The sequence below is a fragment of the Hemiscyllium ocellatum genome, chromosome 34 (assembly GCF_020745735.1).
Source record: "Hemiscyllium ocellatum isolate sHemOce1 chromosome 34, sHemOce1.pat.X.cur, whole genome shotgun sequence".
In the NCBI taxonomy this organism is placed as follows: domain Eukaryota; kingdom Metazoa; phylum Chordata; class Chondrichthyes; order Orectolobiformes; family Hemiscylliidae; genus Hemiscyllium; species Hemiscyllium ocellatum.
The window spans coordinates 8,748,846-8,768,798 of NC_083434.1; the positions used below are offsets into that span (position 1 = coordinate 8,748,846).

A 19,953-nucleotide genomic window follows, 5' to 3' on the forward strand; every position below is an offset into this window, starting at 1 on the left:
CTTGACACAACAAGTGATTGAGTTATGAGAAATGCAATGTATGAAAATCTGCTGGAGGCAAATTAATTTGTGGGATTCAAAAGGAAATCCATCTGTTATTTGAAAAGAAACAATATGCAGGGCTAGAATGATAAGGCAGGAGAATGAGACATTGATATTCATTCAAACATTTTGAATAGACTCTGGATCAAATAATATTCTCCTCCTGCGCTTAAACAATTCTCTGATTACAACAGTGACTGCATTTCATTGGCTGTAAAGAGCTTTAAGATATCTAATCATCTTGAAAAATATTTAACTAACTACAAATCTTTCTTTCTCCCTTTCTATCCCGAGGCTAAGGAGGTGTCCCGTACTGGTTCTCCTCTGCCAGTTCTTTTGTATGACATCTTGCCCTATAAAAGAAAGGGGAGATGTTCATGATTGTTGTTGGGTTTTGTGGCTGTCATAACTGGAGTTACTTGGAGGCAGCAAGAATTAGGTGTGAGGCTTGCAGCAGAGGCAAGTATAGAAGGTAATGTGGAGCTTCTAAAATATTAGATATGCACTCCAAGTCCTGGATTGTACTTGCAAATGATTGATGGCTTTGGTGCAATGAGCATTCTGTCAAGTTGATGGTGTGGCAAGTAGGAGATGTAATGTGAAAATGCATTAGTTGTTAGTAATTATCTACATGAGACAATTAAACCCCTTGTGACACTGCTGCCATGTCCTTGGGTCCTGACTCCAGGAATTTGCTTGCTATCTACTCTCATTCCCTTATAAGGTGTTTCTTGAGTATTTCTTTATATTTCTTCTTTCGTTCACTCATTCACTCTTACTCACACTCTCTCTCTCTCCCCTGTCCTTTCCCCTCCCAAACTTGATATCTCTCCTCCTGTCTATCTCCTACACAATACAGTTTGGCTGCCTCTGATCAGCTACCAACTCTAGGCAGCAGGGTTTCTGCCTGACTGAACTTCCCACTAAATTAATTATAACACTGTCCAATTAAGTTTGTGATTGTCTTGAAATGTCATTGATCCTCATGGAAATGCAATGGAGGGCTCCCAGCTATTCTACAACCAAACAGTAGGAGTCATTTTGCTGCCGCTAGATTTCATTCGATGTGTCTATTGATATCTGATAAAGCTGCTACTCTTGAGATGTGCTGCTCAGCTATTTAAATTTACTTATTTAAGAAGTAATTTGAGAACTTGTGCTGCAGTAATTGCCATCATGTGACAGGGTCTGGAAATTTTTTAAATATCTTTCACCTTGGATAATGGTTTCCTTCGTGGTTTTGGTGCAATTTAATCTCCACGTCCAAGTCCATCTCGTTTTCATAGTTTTCATTCCGACCACGTGTATTACACAAATGTGTCATTTGATTGATCATACAGACTTGATCAGTTATTCTTGCTACTCTTTCTAAGGTCTGAAGTATAACTTCAGAGCAGCAGCTATATTTATTCTTCATAAGCCAGCTTTACGGTACAACCCATTGAATTAAAACTTGGAATGGGCCCTTTGACCCTTCTGACCTTCACCACCATTCAATAAGATCATGGCTGATCTGATTATGGCCTCCACTTCAATTCCTGCCAGCCTCTAATAACCTTTGACCCTGTTAGTCAAGAATTTACCTTTGCCTTAAAACTAATCAATGGCATCACCTCCACCACTGTCTGGATAAGACCGTTCCAAAGACACATGAACCTTGGGAAAAAAATTCTTCTTCATCACCGTCCTGACTTTTGAAATGGTATCCTCTAGTTCTAGTATCCCCAACAAAGGGAATATCCTTTCAGCATCCACCCTGTCAAGTCTCTTCAGGACCTTGTATGTTTCTATAAGATCATCATCGTGCACTCTTCTAAACTCCATGGGATGCAGGCATGGCCTGTTCAACCTTTCCTCATCTACTAACCCCTCATCCCAGATACCAATTAAATTAACCTTATCTGAACCACTTCTAATATATCATTTCTTAAATATAAAACTCCAGATATGGCCTTGTCAATGCTCTGTACAACTGTAGCATTCCTAATTTTATATTTCATTCCCCTTACAATAAACTACAGATTCCATTTGCTTTGCTAATTGCTTGATATACCTGTACACTAACCTTTTGTGATCTGTGTACCAGAACACCCAGATCCTTTGAATACTTAAGAGTTCTGCAGTCTCGTTCCATTTAAATAATATGCTTCCTGTGAATATTATTATCTAATAATAATATTATTAGAATATTATTCTTCCTGTGAAAGTTCTCATTTTCCCATGATTATACTCCATCTGCCACATTTTTGTCCACTCACCCAGGCTATCATCATACAGACTCCTCATGTCCTCTTTCCAACTAAATTTCCTATACAATCAAAGCAAAATACTCTGGATGCTGGAACTCTGAAATAAACACAGGTAATGCTCGGGAAGCCCAGCAGTTGTCTCAGAATTTGTGGAGCGAGAAATAGAGTTAACATTTCAATTCCAGTATGACTTCAGAACTGATCAGATTTACTCCCCTTACTTTCTCTGTATCACCAGCAAATTTAGTAACTACAAACTCCATCTCTCCATCTCTTTATGTAGATAATGAATTCTTGAGGTCTCGACCATGATCCTTGTGGTACACCACTCGTTTCCTCCTGCCAACCCAAAAATGATCCATTATTGCCCACACTGTTCCTCCTAATAGCCAATCAATCCCATAAGTTCTTGTTTTGCAAAGTAATATTAATGTGGTACAGTACTTTGTCAAATGCTTCTGGAAATCCTCGTACAGCACATTCACCAATTATCCTTCATCTCTGTTACTTTTAACTTCCTCTAAGGACTTTGATTGTGTTAATCTCTAATATTGGGGAATTTGTGACAGATGTAAGGCAAACTGGCCAGTAATTTCTCATTTTTATCTCCATTCTTTCTTGAATAAAGGAACTACATTTACCATTTTCCAATCTGATGGGACCTTTCCAGAATCTAGAGAATTTTAGAAAATTAAAACCCTAGCATCTACCATCGATAAAAGCAAAATGCTGTAGATGGTGGAAAACTGAAGCAAACACAGAAAATGCTGGAGAAGCTCAGCAGGTCTGGCACATCTGTGGAGAAAGAAGCAGAGTTAACATTTTGAGCGTAGTAAGGCTGCTCTTCAGAACATCTACTATCTCAGCAACCACTTCTTTAAATAACCTAAGATGAAGTCCATGAGGAATAGGGGTCCAGTCAGATTTTAGTTCAATAATTTTCTCAGTCCCTTCTGAATGCAATTTTTCTAGTTTCCTCTCTCCCTTTTGTATTCTGTTTCACAGTTATTCCTAGGGTGTAATTTGCATCCTCTACAGTGAAGACAACCTCGCAATATGTATTCATTTGTCATTCCCTCTATTTTAAAAACCCCATTTTTTCTCCCAATGGACCAACATTCACTTTACTTTTTCTCATCATTTTAAATACCTGCAGAAACTACTACGTGTTTTAATTATCTAACTAACTTTCATTCGTACTTTAACTTTTCCCTCATTATTCATCTTGTCATTCTTTGCTGTTCTGTATAGTCTGTCCAATCTTCTGATCTGTCACACATCATTGTGGAACTAAATATTTTTCTTTGATGCCATGTTAACTTTCTTGGTCAGCCATGGATGGTGCATTCCTTCATTTTTCCCACCGAATTGTATCTTTTTAGTATTCTGATTGCCTTAACTATCTCTCTCACTGTCCTACCCTCCTGACCCTGATTACTGACTGACTGAAAAGACCCTATCTTAAGGGGTGTCACTGCTTCCTGCAAGAAAATATCCAGTTTATTTTCCCTGATGTGTTGCAGTGTCTGCAGTTTAACCTCTAGCACTGTTTAATGGAGTCTCCCTGCCCCTTTTGTACTGTTTAATGAGCTCTCTCAATCACACTTGCAAGTAAAAGATAGCATTCCAGTATCTGGAAAGTAACTTTTACTCAGAGGCCTAATAAATGTGGTCTACTTTGAATCTTAAAAATGGTATTGATTGTTAAATGTCTACATATGTGAATGTAACATGGAAACTTTGATAATCATGAGAGCACTGTTCACTCTACTGAAATAAGATTTATATCTTTGTATGCACAGCAAGTCTTCACTGGAGTTCAAAGCAAGTTTTATGAAGTAATTTGAGAAGTAACAGTTTGCTTTTCTGTCTCCTCTTGGCAAAGACAAAAGGTGTTTCTCTGACTTGAACTAGCCCTGACCAGTAGCATATCACCAAATTGATCCCAAGAGAAACCAGAAGGTTGGTTTTATGGCAGTCATTATTTCCACCTGAAATAGTTATGGATCATTTGGCTAAGCAAAAAGTACAACTAATGTAGTCCTAGTATTTCACTGTTTAGTCCCTGGAATGTCATTGAACATCATTGTTGAGTAGCTCTGTTTCACAGAGCTGTTTGTCCTTCCTATAAATTTCGCATGCTCTTTTAGATGATAATGAATTGTTCTTGTGCTCTAAATCCTTGATGTTTAGCAGGGTAGCTTGGTACATTTCCTCGTACAGACATGTTAGTTATTCTGCTTGCACAGGAGATTTGCAATGTTTTCTAAATCGCAGAATGTTTTTCTTGGAATGTGTGCAAATGAAGCATTTGAAATCAGCAATGGTGATGTGGAGAGTTCTCTTAAAATTTTGTCTTTATCCTAGATTGAGAACTATCTGTTGCGAAACCACGAGACCAGGAAGTATCTGCAAGAACAGGCCTACAGGTTGCAGCAGGGTATCGTGACCAGCACTACACAGCAGGTGAAGATGCAATCACTCATCACTGCAGCCAGTAAATCATTTCAGTCAGCAAGCATATTTGAATATATCCTTTGTTCATTTGTTAGCTGAATGAACCTTGTTGTCAGCTTGCTACACTTGTATATCAAACTCCAATTAGCTTAAAAGTATTGTTTTGGCCCAGGTCTTGAGTTTAAAACATGCATGCTTGAAGCCCATTAAAGTTGGTGTACAGTGCCTACTATTTATTTCATTCATGTGTGGTCTGCTGAAAGCAGCTCCATGTCTCATTGTTGTTTTATCCTGGGTCTCTTTCCCATGCAGTTTACGTAGCCTTCCAAACTGAGGTAAGGCAATGAGGCAGGTCTCGTGAAACCCCAGCAGTGGCCCTGAGAGAAATAAATCCACACTAGTGCTATTCTGAATCACATGAGCCATGTGGCCAATCGATGCAACCAGCCCCCTTACCTACTATTGCCCACTTTTTTTTGATGTTCCAAAGTAATATTAACTGCATAATATTTGCTGTTATTATTAATGTATAATTGTCCTTCCCTCATTGATTCATCTTTAAACACAACTTCAAATCCATTACCTTACAAAACCCTGTGCCTGAATAACAAAATGTGGAACTCTAGTTTGAGAAAACGAATATGCCATTGTGATGGACTGTACAGATTCACTTGCTGATGGAATTTTGTTATCTTGTTCTTTTGTAACATTTTTAAATATGTGGAATCATTTTTACATATGCAATAATGTACCAAGGTACATTGCAGGAGGAATGGTGAACACACGTCAGGATTCAAGACATTTTGGGGAAGAAGGAAAAAAATTATGAGCTTGAGCTTTAGATATGTGGTTTGATTTCAGCGGTTTGGTGACCAAAGACAACAGTTGGAGGGGCAGAGGGTACAAACTAAGATATAATGCTGTGAAACATTACAGAGATGAACTGAAGTCAGTGACTGAGTGTCACAAGCCACAGAGTTTTGTATAAGATTTTTTTTCTGCAGAGTTAAACTGGTTAATGAAGAGATAATTGGTAAAAATTTAAATGCAAACAAAATGATGGAATAAATGAGGAAAGGTTGGGGTATAAGCTAGAAGATAAAAGCAGATGGATTTGATAGTGGAACAAATGCAGTTTTAGTGTTCCATTAGTAGTTAAACAAGATTTCAACAATTGCACAGAATGGAAGATTTGTGAGTTTAGTAATTGTGGGAGAATTTAACAGATAATCTCTCTTAAGGATTAACTATATTTAAAAACCAGGTGTTGGTTACATTTAGCATTTTCACTAAATTCCAAATCTAAAGTTTCTTTCAGGTGTAAATAAGGAAGCTGTCTACTGAGCACAGCTGTCATCTGGTTGATTAATTAGAGACCAAGCTAAAGATGGATCTTAAACAAAAGCAGAACAGAGCTGACTCATCAAAGTCATTAACAGTATAAGTACAGTTTGTTCTGTTGAGCACTGCCAGGATTGTGTGTAGATTGTACTAGGTGGAAGGCTTTTCACAATTTATATTAGTGATTAACCCATCAAACCACATGGTGGAGGTGACGGATTGATGATTTTGTCATGAAGTAGTTTTGGGTATCATTAGCATACAGCTTGACCTCACATGTATGGGTCATTTTAGTAAAGAATCAATGGTCTGAGTAGTAGGGAGAGGTTGGACAAGCTAGGACTCACTAAGATATAACACTCTGAAACATTACAGAGATGAACTGAAGTCAGTGATTGAGGGATCTGAGATTTTAAACTGAGTGTCACCAGCCACAGAATTTTGTATAAGATTTTTTTTCTGCAAAGTTAAACAGTTTAATGAAGAGATAATTGGTAAAAATTTAAATGTAAACAAAATAAAGGAATAAATGCACTCACTCTTTTTCCCAGGGCTGAGGATTCGAGGATGAGAGGGCATCCGTTTAAAGTTAAAGGGAAAGAATAAAAGGGAACCTGAGGGGAAACCTTTTTACACAGAGGGTGGTACGCATGTGGAATGAGCTGCCAGCAGAAGTGGTTGAGGAGGGTATATTAACAACATTTAAAAGGCATTTGGACAAATACATGGATAGGAAAGGATTAGAAGGATATGGACCAAGTACAGGGCAATGGATTAGTGTCGATGGAGATTTTGGTCGGCATGGACCAGTTTGGTTCAATGGGCCTGGCTCTGTGCTGTAAAATAATGAAACAGCAGGACCAGGTTTTTTAAATGTTTATCTTAAAAGAAAAACATTAGAAGGCACAAACTAACTTCATTGGATAAAAATAACTTTCATGCTACACAGGTACCTGGCAATGATCATATCTAACAAAAGAGAACTTAACTACCTCATTGTGACTTGCAATGGGATTACAATTGTTGAATCCCCATTATCAACATCCTGGGGGGTTACCATTAACCAAATACTGTGACTATAATAAGTAGATAACCAGCAGAGGTATGGGTGGTAGTGTTGGAGGTGGTAGTGGGAAGTGAATGAAGTTCAAACCTGATTACAAATTTTAAAGATGGGCCTGGTATTTATTTTACCCACCCATTTCCTAGCCAGTTACAATGAAAGAGTGAAAATAAATGAGAGATTGAGGACTGCAGGTGCTTGACATCAGAGTCGAAAAGTGTGGTGCTGAAAAGCACAGCAGGTCAGGCAGCATCCGAGGAGCAGAAGAGTCGGCGTTTTGAGGATGAAGCTTTCATCAGGAATGAGCGAGTGGTTCAAAGGGTCTGAGGGATAAATGGGGGTGGGGGTGGGGCTGGGGGGAAGGTAGTAGCGAATGTGATAGGTAGATGAGGGTGGGGCTAATGGTGATAGGTCGGAGAGGAGGGTGGAGTGGATAGGTGGGAAGGAAGATGGACAGATAGGACAGTTCAAGAGGGTGGTGCCAAGTTGGAAGGTTGGGTCTGAGATAAAGTAGGGTGATGGAAAATGAGGAAACTGGTGAAATAGACATGGATCCCGTGTGCTTGGAGGGTTCCAAGATCGAAGATGAGGCATTCTTCCTCCTAGAGTTTGATGGTGGAGGAGGCCCAGGATTTGCATGTCTTTGGCAGAGTGTGAGGGGGAGGTAAAGTGTTCAGCCACTGGGCGGTGGGGTTGCTTAGTGTGTGTGTCCCAGAGATGTTCTCTGAAACATTTCACAAGTTGGTGTCCTGTCTCCCCAGCTGTCTCCATGACTTGCTTGTTTGGTCCATGCCTCCCACCAATCCACCCTCCACTCTCGGCACCTTTCCCACACCTCCCCACTCACCTCCTTCCAAGGCCCCAAAGGATCCTTCCACATGCTTCAGCCTCCGACGCTCCAGGACAAACAGCCCCAGCCTATTCAGCCTCTCCCTATACTTAAACCCTCCAACCCTGGCAACATCCTTGCAAATCTTTTCTGAACCCTTTCAAGTTTCACAACATCTTTCCCAAAGCAAGGAGACCAGAATTACACGCAATATTCCAAAAGTGGCCTAACCAATGTCCTGTCCAGCTGCCACATGACCTTCCAACTCCTGTACTCAATAAAGGCAAGCATACCAAATGTATCTACCTGTAACTCCACTTTTGAGCACTCTTAGGACTCCATTGAGTTACACTCCCCAGGACATTACCATTAAATGTACAAGTTCCTGTCCTGATTTGCCTTTCCAAAATGCAGCACCTCACATTTATTTAAATTAAACTTCATCTGCCACTCCTTGGCCCATTGGCCCATCTGATCAAAGTCCCATGTACTCTGAGGTAACCTTCTTCATTCTTTGTAATTTCATTGAAATAGACAAATCGTTCTAGCCAATAAAAAGTATCGGGTATTTGCTCATGAACATTAAACTCTTGAGCAGGAAGGTTCATTGTCAAGCTGTTTGTCAACTTTCCTCTTTGATTCTGGATGACGATGCTGTTTTTGTCAACAGATGATTGACCGAATGTGTGTAAAAGTGCAGGATCATCTCAACTCATTGAGATATTCGGATATAGATGCTGTTCAAGAGGATTTGCGACTAGCTGAAAACCTGATGCGTGATGCCAAAAATTCCAAAACGGTGAGACATGAAATTGTTGGACAGTTAAATGTACATAAGTATGAAATTCTCAATTGAGGACAAGGAAAACCATGTCAGAAGGCCTAGTATAGAAGGTTGCATCACCAGAACTAATGCATTTGAGATGGGTTAAGTATAGTCCTGGTGGCTCAGAGTCATGGGCTTGCTCGGAATATTCATTGATGGCCTATCCCCAGAAACATTCACCAAAAAGGTGAAAAATTTGGATAAGTCTGAAATAGTCTCAGCCATGTGAGAGACAAGTGGAATTGCTGCTATCAAACTCTTCCTTTTTGTTTCCTCCACTGTCATTTGCTTTCTTTTCACTTCTGTCAAGTGCTCTTGCCCACAAGCAAATATTCCCTCTGTATCCACTCTATCAACACTTTTATTTGCCTTGGTAACCTTTATTAGATCACTGGCCAGCCTTTTTTTTAAGCATTACTGGAGACGCAGCCTGTCAACCTTTCCTGACGTCAATCATTCTTATAAATCATCTCTACACCGTCCTTAGTGTCTTTGTACTACAACCAGAGCTCCATGCAGTACTCTTAAGTGTGATCTAACCAGGTTTAGGTACAGGGTCATTATGACATCCCTACTTTTCAATTCCATCCCTCCAGAAGTAAAGCCAAGTGCATTGTTTGCTTTTTTAAATTGTATTTACGAATGGCAATAATGTGGGTTCAATTTGCCTAACGGCTGCAGTGAACATGAAGGACTCTCCTTCTCAATCTCTCCCCTTGCCTCAGGTCTGCTGCCTGATGAGTTAAACCACACCAGTCTCTTTAATGACAGACCAGCCCTCTGGTTCTCTCGGACTGTGGCAACTTTACCTAACCCCTTACTAACACAACGTTTAGTGATCGATATATTTGTACACCGAAATACCTTTGTTCCTCTACCCCATCTAGATTTACACGTTCCAAGTGACCTTCCTATTTGTGGAACATATCGAACATAGAACAGTACAGTACAGCACAGTACAGGCCCTTCGGCATTTGATGTTGTGCTGGCCTTTTATCCTGCTCTAAGATCAGACTAACCTACATGCCCTTCGTTATACTATCTTCCATGTGCCTATCCAAGAGTTGCTTAAATGTGCCTAATGTATCTGATTCTACTACCACGGCCAGAAGTGTATTCCACGCACCCACCACTCTGAGTGATGAACCTACCTCTGACATCTCCCCTAAACTATCCTCCAATCACCTTAAAATTATGCCCCTTCATGATAGGTGTTTCCGCCATGGGAAAACATCTCTGACTATCCACTCTATCATGCCTCTCAACATCTTGTACACCTCTATCAAGTCATCTCTCATCCTTCTTCTTTCCACTGAGAAAAGCCCTAGCTCCCTCAACCTTTCTTCATAAGACATGCTCTCCAGTCCAGGCAACATCCTGGTAAATCCCCTCTGCACCCTTTCTAAAGCTTCCACATTTTTCCTATAATGAACTGACCAGAACCAAACACAATATTCCAAATGAGGTCTAGACAGGGCTCTATAGAGCTGCAGCATAACCTCTTAAACTCAATCTCCCACTAATGCAATCCAACACACCATACGCCTTCTTAACAACCCTATTAACTTGGGTGGCAACTTAGAGGGATCTATGGAAATGAACCTCAAAGTCCCTCTGTTCCTCCATACTGCCAAAACTCCTGCCTTTAACCTTGTATTCTGCATTCAAATTTGACCTTTCAAAGTGAATGACTTCACACTTTTCCAGGTTGAACTCCATCTGCCACTTATCTGCCCAGTGCATTGTAATGTTCTATGCTCTGCATCCCAGGAGAAAGTGAAGACTACAGATGCTAGAGATCAGAGCTGAAAATGTGTTGCTGGAAAAGCACAGCAGGTCAGGCAGCATTCAAGGAGCAGGAGAATCAATGTTTCGGGCATGAGCCCTTCTTCAGGAACGTCAATTCTCCTGCTCCTTGGATGTTGCCTGACCTGATGCACTTTTCCAGCAACACATTTTCAGCTATGCTCTGCATCCTGTCAGTGCCCCATTGCAAGCTACAACAGCCCTCCATACTATCCACAGCTCCTCCAACCTTTGTGTCATCAGCAAGCTTTCTAACCCACCCTTCCACTTCCTTATCCAAATCATTTATAAAAATCACAAACAGCAGAGGTCCCAGAACAGATCCCTGCAAAACACCACTAGTCACCAAGCTCCAGGCTGAATACTTTCCATCTGCCACCCCTCTCTGTCTTCTATGGGCCGTCCAATTCTGTAGCCAGACAGCCGGATATCCCTTTATCCCATGCCTCCTTACTTTCTGAATGAGCCTACCATAGGGAACCTTATTAAATACCTCACTAAAATCTATGTACACCACATCCACTGCTCTACGTTCATGAACATGTTTTGTCACATCCTTGAAGAATTTAATAAGGTTTGTGAGGCACAACCCGCACATCTCAAAGCCATGCTGACTATCTCTAATCAAACTATGGTTTTCCAAGTAATCATAAATCCTATCTCTCAGAATCCTCTCCAATACTTTGCCCACCACTGACATAAGACTGACTGGTCTGTAATTCCCAGGATTATAGCTTCTTCAAATTAGGAATATCATTTGCCACCCTCCAATCATCTGGCATTACTCCAGTAAACAGAGAGGATACAAAAATCATCGCCAAAGGTGCTGCAATCTTTGCTTCCTGTAGTATCCTGGGTACATCCTGTCTGGCCTGGGTGATTTATCTATCCTTATGTTTTTCAGAATTTTCAGCACATCCTCTTTCCTAACATCAACCTGATCGAGCATATCAGTCTGTTTCACACTGTCCCCAGAAGTGTCAAGGTCCCTCTCAGTAGTGAATACTGAAGCAAAGAATTCATTAAGAACATCCCCTACTTCCTGTGGCTCCAGGTGCAAGTTCCCTCCACTCTCTCTGATTGGCCCTACCGTCGCTCTGGCCATCCTCTTGTTGCTCCCATAAGTGTAGAATGCCTTAGGGTTTTCCTTAATCCTACCTGCTAAAGCTTTTTCATGTCCCCTTCTAGCTGTCTTCAGTCCATTCTTTAGTTCCTTCCTGGCTACCTTGTAAATCTGTAAAGCCCTGTCTGATTCTTGCCTCCTCAACCTTAAGTAAGCTTCCTTCTTCCTCTTGACTAGATGTCCCACATCCCTTGTCACCCAAGGTTCTTTCAGCCTACCATCCCTTCCTTGCCTCAGTGGGACAAACCTATCCAGCACTATCAGCAAGTACTTCCTAAACAATCTCCACATTTGTCGTTCATTTCCCTGAGAACATCTATTCCTAGTTCCTGCCTGATAGCATTGTGATTCCCCTTCCCCCAATTTCTTCCCAGTAAAATGTTCTACTTCATGCTGCATTGAACTTTATTTAATAGTTACTTACCCATTCTGCAATTTTGAAGAAGCAGTTGGTAATTAAGGAGAGGTTGTTGAATATATGGATAAGTTCAGCCAAGGCAGAGATTGATGATGCTTGATGGACACTCATTGGGCCTCCATTGACTGGAGAAGAAGAGAGCTCTCAGACCATTCTGGTAGTTAATCATGGTCTAAGCAATTGCCAATTTTCTATCAGTTACCATCTAACTAGTGAATTCTCCACAACAACATTTTTACCAGCCAGAGCGCACTTGACAAAAAAAAACTGTTTTCACACAGCATAAAACATTTTTTCCTCCATTATGTTGGTATTCTTGCAAATTGTCCTGATGAGTGCAAATTTGTTATTTAAAAATCAATCAAATGTATTTTTCCAGCAATATATGTGATTTTATTTTATGTTCAGAACCTCAGTGCAAGCCAAATTATGTCAACTATGGAAGACTAGATGAAGTTGTAGTTTGAGAGCTACAAAATTATTTGGACAAATTGTATATGTGCTGAAGTGATTAGTTGAATGATGAATGTGATTTGCTGCACCAGGAAGAAAAGATGATGAATAAAGCATTCAAAATAGTGTCCAAATAGCATCAAGAGATCTAGTGGTTATAATAAACTTAGCTATTTTCATTTGTTCCTGGGATATGGGCATTGTTGATGAGGAGCATATTTATGTTCCATCCCCAGTTACCCTTGAGAAGGTGAAGTTGAACTTGGAATTTTGAATTACCATGAAGTAGAAATCAACAAAGGAAACAAATATTGACTATGATACAGTTCAGAGGAAACCATATTCTAAATTCTTCATTTACACTGCATCTTTTAGTACTGTGTCTAGTTTTCTTTACTCAAACACAAGGAATACATTCAAATATTCGGAGCAATTTTGAGAAAAGCCTGATTTGATCTGCTAGCTCCAAATGGCTGAGTTCTGAGGAAAAATTTGATGAAGTTAGGCGTTTTGGTCTAAACTTTTGAGGTAATAAATGGAAATGATACATCAAGCTTAACCATTAAATAATGGCAATAGGGTATGCTTTCATGTGAGTAAACTATTAAATTAAGGCTGTCAGAAGTTTTTAATACTTGAAATGGATCTTCAGTTGTGATAGTAGAAGGAAAATGTGATTGGGGCAGGAGACAGCCCGTCAAATCATTCTAGGTGGAGAAGTCAAGATCAGATTGAATACTGTTTCTCATTTTCCCATTCCTCTTTGTAATTTTCTTCTGTAAATTGCATTTCAATTATTTTTGTGAATCTTCCTGGTGCTGTGATAAAAAGTGGGTATTGGATATGTCTTAAGGCATAGTGATATGTCTCTAACTCTGGGCCAGAAATTCTAGGTTAAACTCCCCCTGCTGCCCTGATGTCCAAACAGGTTGATCGTTTTCTTAAAAAAAATGACTTATCAAGGTGTCTGAAGTCACAGATTATAGTGCAAAGCTTTTGGACTTCCCTGTGGTTTGCAATGCCATATTCCATTAATTTTGCATAAATAAAGCATTCCTGAAAAATGACTAAAGTCTTCTAATCATTCTTAGTCAAGTTGTATATGGCTTCGGGAAGACTATTCTGTCTTGATATGAGAGCTGTTCAATTAGAAGCTAGGTGAAGCTCCTTCTAGAGACATCTTCAGCTGTTACCTCCAAGTTAAACATAATCTCTCAGAATTACAGAATCACAGAGGTGCTATGGTACACAAGGAGGCCACTCAGCCCATTGTGCCTGCTCCTGTCCTATTAGCTAATGACAATTTCCTGCCTTTCCCCATATTTGTGGGCAGCACAGTGGTTAGCACTGCTGCCTCACAGCGCCAGAGACCCGGGTTCAACTCCCGCCTCAGGTGACTGACTGTGTGGAGTTTGCACGTTCTCCCCGTGTCTGCGTGGGTTTCCTCCGGGTGCTCCGGTTTCCTCCCACAGTCCAAAGATGTGCGGGTCAGGTGAATTGGCCATGCTAAATTGCCCGTAGTGTTAGGTAAGGGGTAAATGTAGGGGTATGGGTGGGTTGCGCTTCGGCGGGTCGGTGTGGACTTGTTGGGCCGAAGGGCCTGTTTCCACACTGTAAGTAATCTAATCTGTGCACACCATTTCCATCCAAATAATCATCCAGTGTCCTCTTGATTGCCTCAACTGAATCTGTCTCCACCTCATTTCCAAATCAGTGCATTTTATATCCTAATTACTCGCTGTGTGAAAAAGACTTTTCTTTCCTCACTCTTGCTTCTTCTGCACATCACTTTAAACCTATGTCCTCTCTTTTATTTCCTTTTATGAATGGAACAGCTTCTCCCCTATCCACTCTGTCCAGTCTGCCCACAATTTTGAAAACTTCTATTGGATCTCCTCAGTTTTCTCTAATGATAAATAATACTTGACAGAAAAATACTTTGTAATAAGTAATTTTAACAATTTAAATATACTGTATGTACTCAAATAATATTCATTTCGTAAGATTCTACCATCAGGCTTTAGAGCAAAAGAAAACCTTTCATTTATTCTTACACCTCTTGCTCATTTTGGGAGTAGAGTTGTTGGAAACTTTCCAGCAATTCTATTTCTACAAAGCTCTTTCCTCATTTGAGTATCCTAAATACTGGTAGATAATCTGGACAGCCATACCAGGGTCAAACAACAGTGTCAGTTTGTTATCAGCAATTCCATAGACCTAAGTATGGATTTCAACATTATTACTTACATGAAAGCCAACTCTCTACTTTTTGCCTACTTTGTAATAATGTGTGAATAATGTGAAGAGATGGCCGTTCTGGTCTGATCATTGATAATCTAAAGTTAGGCAGGGAAAATGGGGAAAGTGTTGTCCAAATGATTAACCTGTCATGATGCCATCTATTTTTCCTTGACTTTCATTTCTTTGTCCTGTCCTGAGTATAATAGTTATTCCCTGGAATCTATCAGAGCAGGCGTGGGTTGTATGTGAACCCTCCATCAGGCAGCTGAAAGTCCATTGTAAGACTTGACCTGGCTGATAACGGATTGAAATCTATGACAAAATCAGAATATCATGGATGTTGGAAGCTTGAAGGGGAAAAAAAATTACAGCATCTATGTACAAAGATGTTTATCACCTTTTCATCAGAAGTGTTCTGTTTCTGGTTCTATGCAGGTGCTATACAACCAGATTTATTCTTTTTCCTCCAACGTTGCCCAGCTACCCTTTGATAAACTTTCAGGGTTTATAAAGAATCAGCCAACCAAATTAAAAGTGGGGAATAACAAATGTGTAATTTAGATACCAGTTTATCTCATTGTAAATGTATCTTGCCTTTAGCTATTGCCCAGTCTTTACCATCTGCGAGGAGCTTCTTGGGCAGCAGGAATCACTAGCTCATCAAATCCAATTCAGGAAAAACTGGAGTCCATGGCTGGGGAAGTAACCCGGGTTGTCGAGGAACAGCTCAAGGTATCTGACATGTGATTGGATCGTTAACCTGCCAACTATTCCAATCGTGTGTATTCATGGAGTTGGCCCTTGATGCTAATGTTGTGTTAATGTTATGTTGTGCAGTATGATTTATGCTCATTAAGGTATTTATTCAGTTGCAAGTAATTACAAGTCTGGCATGTTTATTGTTTTGTAAGATATAGCAATGCCAATTAACATGCTGCTCTTTGTGAAAAACATCCATTAAGTATAAAATGTGATATTAAGTTAAAATATCAATAGATTACTCAAATTTAAATTATTAAAATTTTGTTTTCATCATTGCCTGAAGATGATACTGTATGTTTTTCTAAGGTTATGTGCTTCAGGAGTTATGGAATCTCAATAATTTGGGCCATTGACAGTGGCTGACTGAAGGTGCAGAGTTTTTATGTTCTATTGACATAGAATAACATCTGGGACAGTTAAATAATAGGATGGAATCTATCAATGTGGATGAAAGTTTGCTGATGTTCCATGTGCAACTGAATAATATGAAAAACATGTGGTTATTTTCTTAACATTTCTTATATTGGTTGCCTGTTCATAGTTTTGTGTCCAATACTTGGGAGACTCCCATATTCAGGGAAATTATAAAATGCTGATTTTTATTTTCCTTCATCTTGCAGCACACTGATTTTTGAAATATTTACTTAAACAATTGAGATTTTTATTAAAATGTAATGCCATTATTTGATTATTTTTCTGCTGTCAAACCTTGTCGTTAAATGTAAATCTGACAACATTCTCTCATTTATCTGAATATATTTTGGCTACATGAAGTATCTGTTTTTAATTTTTCGAGAGATACAGAGATGATACACTCAGATTGTCTATCTATAGAAGGTTTATTTACAATGTGATGATACTATGGCTTTAAGAGGTGTATTTTGACCTACTTCTTTGAAGAAAGGTTGAGAGAGAGGAGATGAGGAGTCTACTCCGATCCAATAGAGTAAACCGTTTGTGAGGCCTTGTTTTGTTTAAAAGTTGGAACAATGAAAGCAACCTCACAGAATTAGGATTTTTAGTTTTAATTTTCAGTAGAGGTTGCTGCTGGGGTCTTGAATCTGGGTGTGGAAGCTACTTGTCAAGTCTCTGCTGTGGCTAAAAGCAAGGGATTATCTTCCTGTTGCTAGAATTGCATGTAAGACCATCTATTTTAGTGAATTTGCCTTTACCAATGGTGTGTTTATGGGATGTTACTACATCGGAATAGTTACTGTTTAGTAGCGAAATAATCTATTATTCTGTTAATCTTTCTAACAGAGTTAAATTATTCCAATTATTTCTTTTGTTGTGCATGAATGAAATGTATTTTGCTTCAAGACTGTTAGTTTGACAAATCGAATTGCATCTGGAACACAACACCTGGCATTTGCCTCCAAAATAAGAGATTAGGTTCTAAACTACCTTCTTAACAAATTTTGAGGGGGTTTGCCAGGTCCATTACAACAGGGTTTTAAAATGTCAACTTCTTTGCCTATAGCACCCAGTTGTGGTATAGTTCACCTAGATAACCACACCTTGCCTGAACTGACCAAATGCTGAATGATGGGCTGTAGTAGCAAAATTTGATTGCTCCCAAAATATTTGTTGGCTCAATTGTGTTCCAAATCCTGATCTGTACTAATTTTCAATTATCTAACATTCCTTGCAGCACTAAATACATTTGTTCAATGAACCAGATAACAGCTGCCGTGCAAACATTCCTCCCAGAATATACTCACACTCCAAAGAATTCAGGGAGCTTCCAAGTCTCCTGTACAGTCCTGATGTCAGCATGTGCAGGTGATGTTGGGGTAATGCACCAAATGTGCAGAGAAGATATTACCTACAGGTTGAAGTGCTCATATCTTTTATTTCTAAGAAATGTCGAGATCTTTTTTGCTTAATGGAGTTAGTCTGTTTTTCTCAGTTTATGCTGCTTCACACAGCCACCACCATTGTATTGCCAAATATGATGCAAGTTTACTTCATGCAATTTGCCATATAATAACTGACATTCAAATGATAATGGTAGCTGGTTAGTTTCCTTTCTGGTCGTTGTGGGTTATAAAGTTGAAATGAAATCTCTTTAGTTTGAGTATATGTATGAAATTTTACTGTACAAGTAAAATTGTCCAATTATCCAAATGAGATAGGCGGACACTATTTCGTTTGGATAATTGATTATTCAGTTAATTGATTTCTTCTGGGGCTTGGAGTTTTCTGTGAAGTCTGGTCCCTGTTTAGGAGACTAGGAAGCAGCGCACCACGCAAAAACCTCCACCCCCCCCCTGCCCACGCCTCTGCCCATCCTAGGCCCATCCAACAACGCTCCCAACCCCATCTGCTCCCACTCCACCCCATACCCAGCTGCTCCCACCCTGACCCCTGCCCCCAACGTGGTTCAATACCATCCCTCCACCCCAACCCCTCACCAGCGTCTGACTTCCCCCGTCCGCACCCCCACCTCCCGTCCAACCCCCAACTCCAGGGCAGCCAAACTGTACACCAACAGTAGGACTGCTGTTGCCTTTTTGGGGTAAGTCTCCAAACAGCATTCGCATGCGTGCACACGCATGCACTCAACTTTTTACTGCAACTTTTTGACAGCTTCCACCTTTGCCATCAAGACAATGTTGGAGCGATTATCTGGGGAAGGGGGCTTTAGGGTTCACCCCAATGTAGAACTCCATGGAAAGTTGTTGTGGTTCTGTTCGCCAAGCTGGGAGTTTTTGTTGCAAACGTTTCGTCCCCTTTCTAGGTGACATCTTCAGTGCTTGGGAGCCTCCTGTGAAGCGCTTCTGTGCTGATTCCTCCGGCATTTATACTGGTTTGAATCTGCCGCTTCCGGTTGTCAGTTGCTGTCCGCTGCAGTGGCCGGTATATAGGGTCTAGTTCAATGTGTCTGTTGATAGACTTTGTGGATAAGTGCCATGCCTCTAGGAATTCCCTGGCTGTTCTCTGTTTGGCCTGCCCTATAATAGTGGTGTTGTCCCAATCAAATTCATGTTGTTTGTCCTCTGAGTGTATGGCTACTAGGGATAGCTGGTCGTGTAGTTTCGTGGCTAGTTGGTGTTCATGGATGCGGGTTGTTAGCTGTCTTCCTGTTTGTCCTATGTAATGTTTTGTGCAGTCCTTGCATGGGATGTTGTACACTACGTTGGTTTTGCTCATGCTGGGTATCGGGTCCTTTGTCCTGGTGAGTTGTTGTCTGAGCGTGGCTGTTGGTTTTTGTGCTGTTATGAGTCCTAGTGGTCGCAGCAGTCTGGCTGTCAGTTCAGAAATGCTCCTGATGTATGGCTACTGTTTGTCAGGAAGACAGCTAACAACCCGCATCCATGAACACCAACTAGCCACCAAACGACACGACCAGCTATCCATAGTAGCCATACACTCAGATGACAAACAACACGAATTCGATTGGGACAACACCACTATTATAGGGCAGGCCAAACAGAGAATAGCCAGGGAATTCCTAGAGGCATGGCACTCATCCACAAACTCTATCAACAGACCTAGACCCTATATACCGACCACTGCAGTGGACAGCAACTGACAACCGGAAGTAACAGATTCAAACCAGTATAAATGCCGGAGGAATCAGCACAGAAGCGCTTCACAGGAGGCTCCCAAGCACTGAAGATGTCACCTAGAAAGGGGACGAAACGTTTGCAACAAAAACTCCCAGCTCGGCGAACAGAACCACAACAACAAGCACCCGAGCTACAAATCTTCTCACAATCCATGGAAAGTGTAAGGGGAGAGAGAGAGTGGACAGGAGGTCAATCATTTGGAGACGGTGCCTGGACTGTCCAGGACTATTGTCGGCAGCGTTTCAGTGAGCCGAGTTTGTGTTTAATCATTGTGACTGTAAACAAAAGACACGACCAGGGTTGAAACAGCTCTTAGACATAATGTTTCTATCAGGACCTTGAGACCCCCTTCACGTAATCCGATATTTGGATAATTGATGTTCAGATAATCAAGGTTCCTCTGTATATTACTTGGATGTTCCAATTTTAAGAAACAAAGCGTATATCCATATTCAGTATTTGGGAATAATAAATCTGATTTACTTAAAGTTTTTGCAACTTTACATTAACATCCTAATAATGCTCTGCCATTGTTATCAAAAAATTGACAGAATATGTAATTCTTTGGTGTAAGTTTTTTTCCTTTGGAAGATGCTTTTATTGGAAGTAGGTTTGCTCGCTGCACTGGAAAGTAAGTTTTCAGACGTTTCGTCACCATACTAGGTAACATCTTTAGTGAACCTCCAGATGAAGCGCAGATAGTTTAGCCTGCTTTCTATTTATATTTTTGGGTTTCTTTGTTTGGTGATGTAATTTCCTGTTCTTTTTCTC

At 40.3% G+C, this 19,953-nt stretch overlaps 1 protein-coding gene across 3 annotated transcripts in view; it reads left to right on the forward strand.

Annotated features, from left to right (window-relative positions):
- The window catches only part of LOC132832127 (F-actin-uncapping protein LRRC16A-like), a 458,164-nt gene that overhangs the window by 331,141 nt on the left and 107,070 nt on the right, over positions 1-19,953 (forward strand). For all 3 annotated transcript variants that reach the window (XM_060849857.1, XM_060849859.1, XM_060849860.1), the window contains exons 24-26: positions 4,659-4,757; positions 8,652-8,780; positions 15,449-15,580. In XM_060849857.1, the coding sequence (XP_060705840.1) occupies positions 4,659-4,757; positions 8,652-8,780; positions 15,449-15,580 (360 nt within the window). The remainder of the gene's footprint in view (positions 1-4,658; positions 4,758-8,651; positions 8,781-15,448; positions 15,581-19,953) is intronic.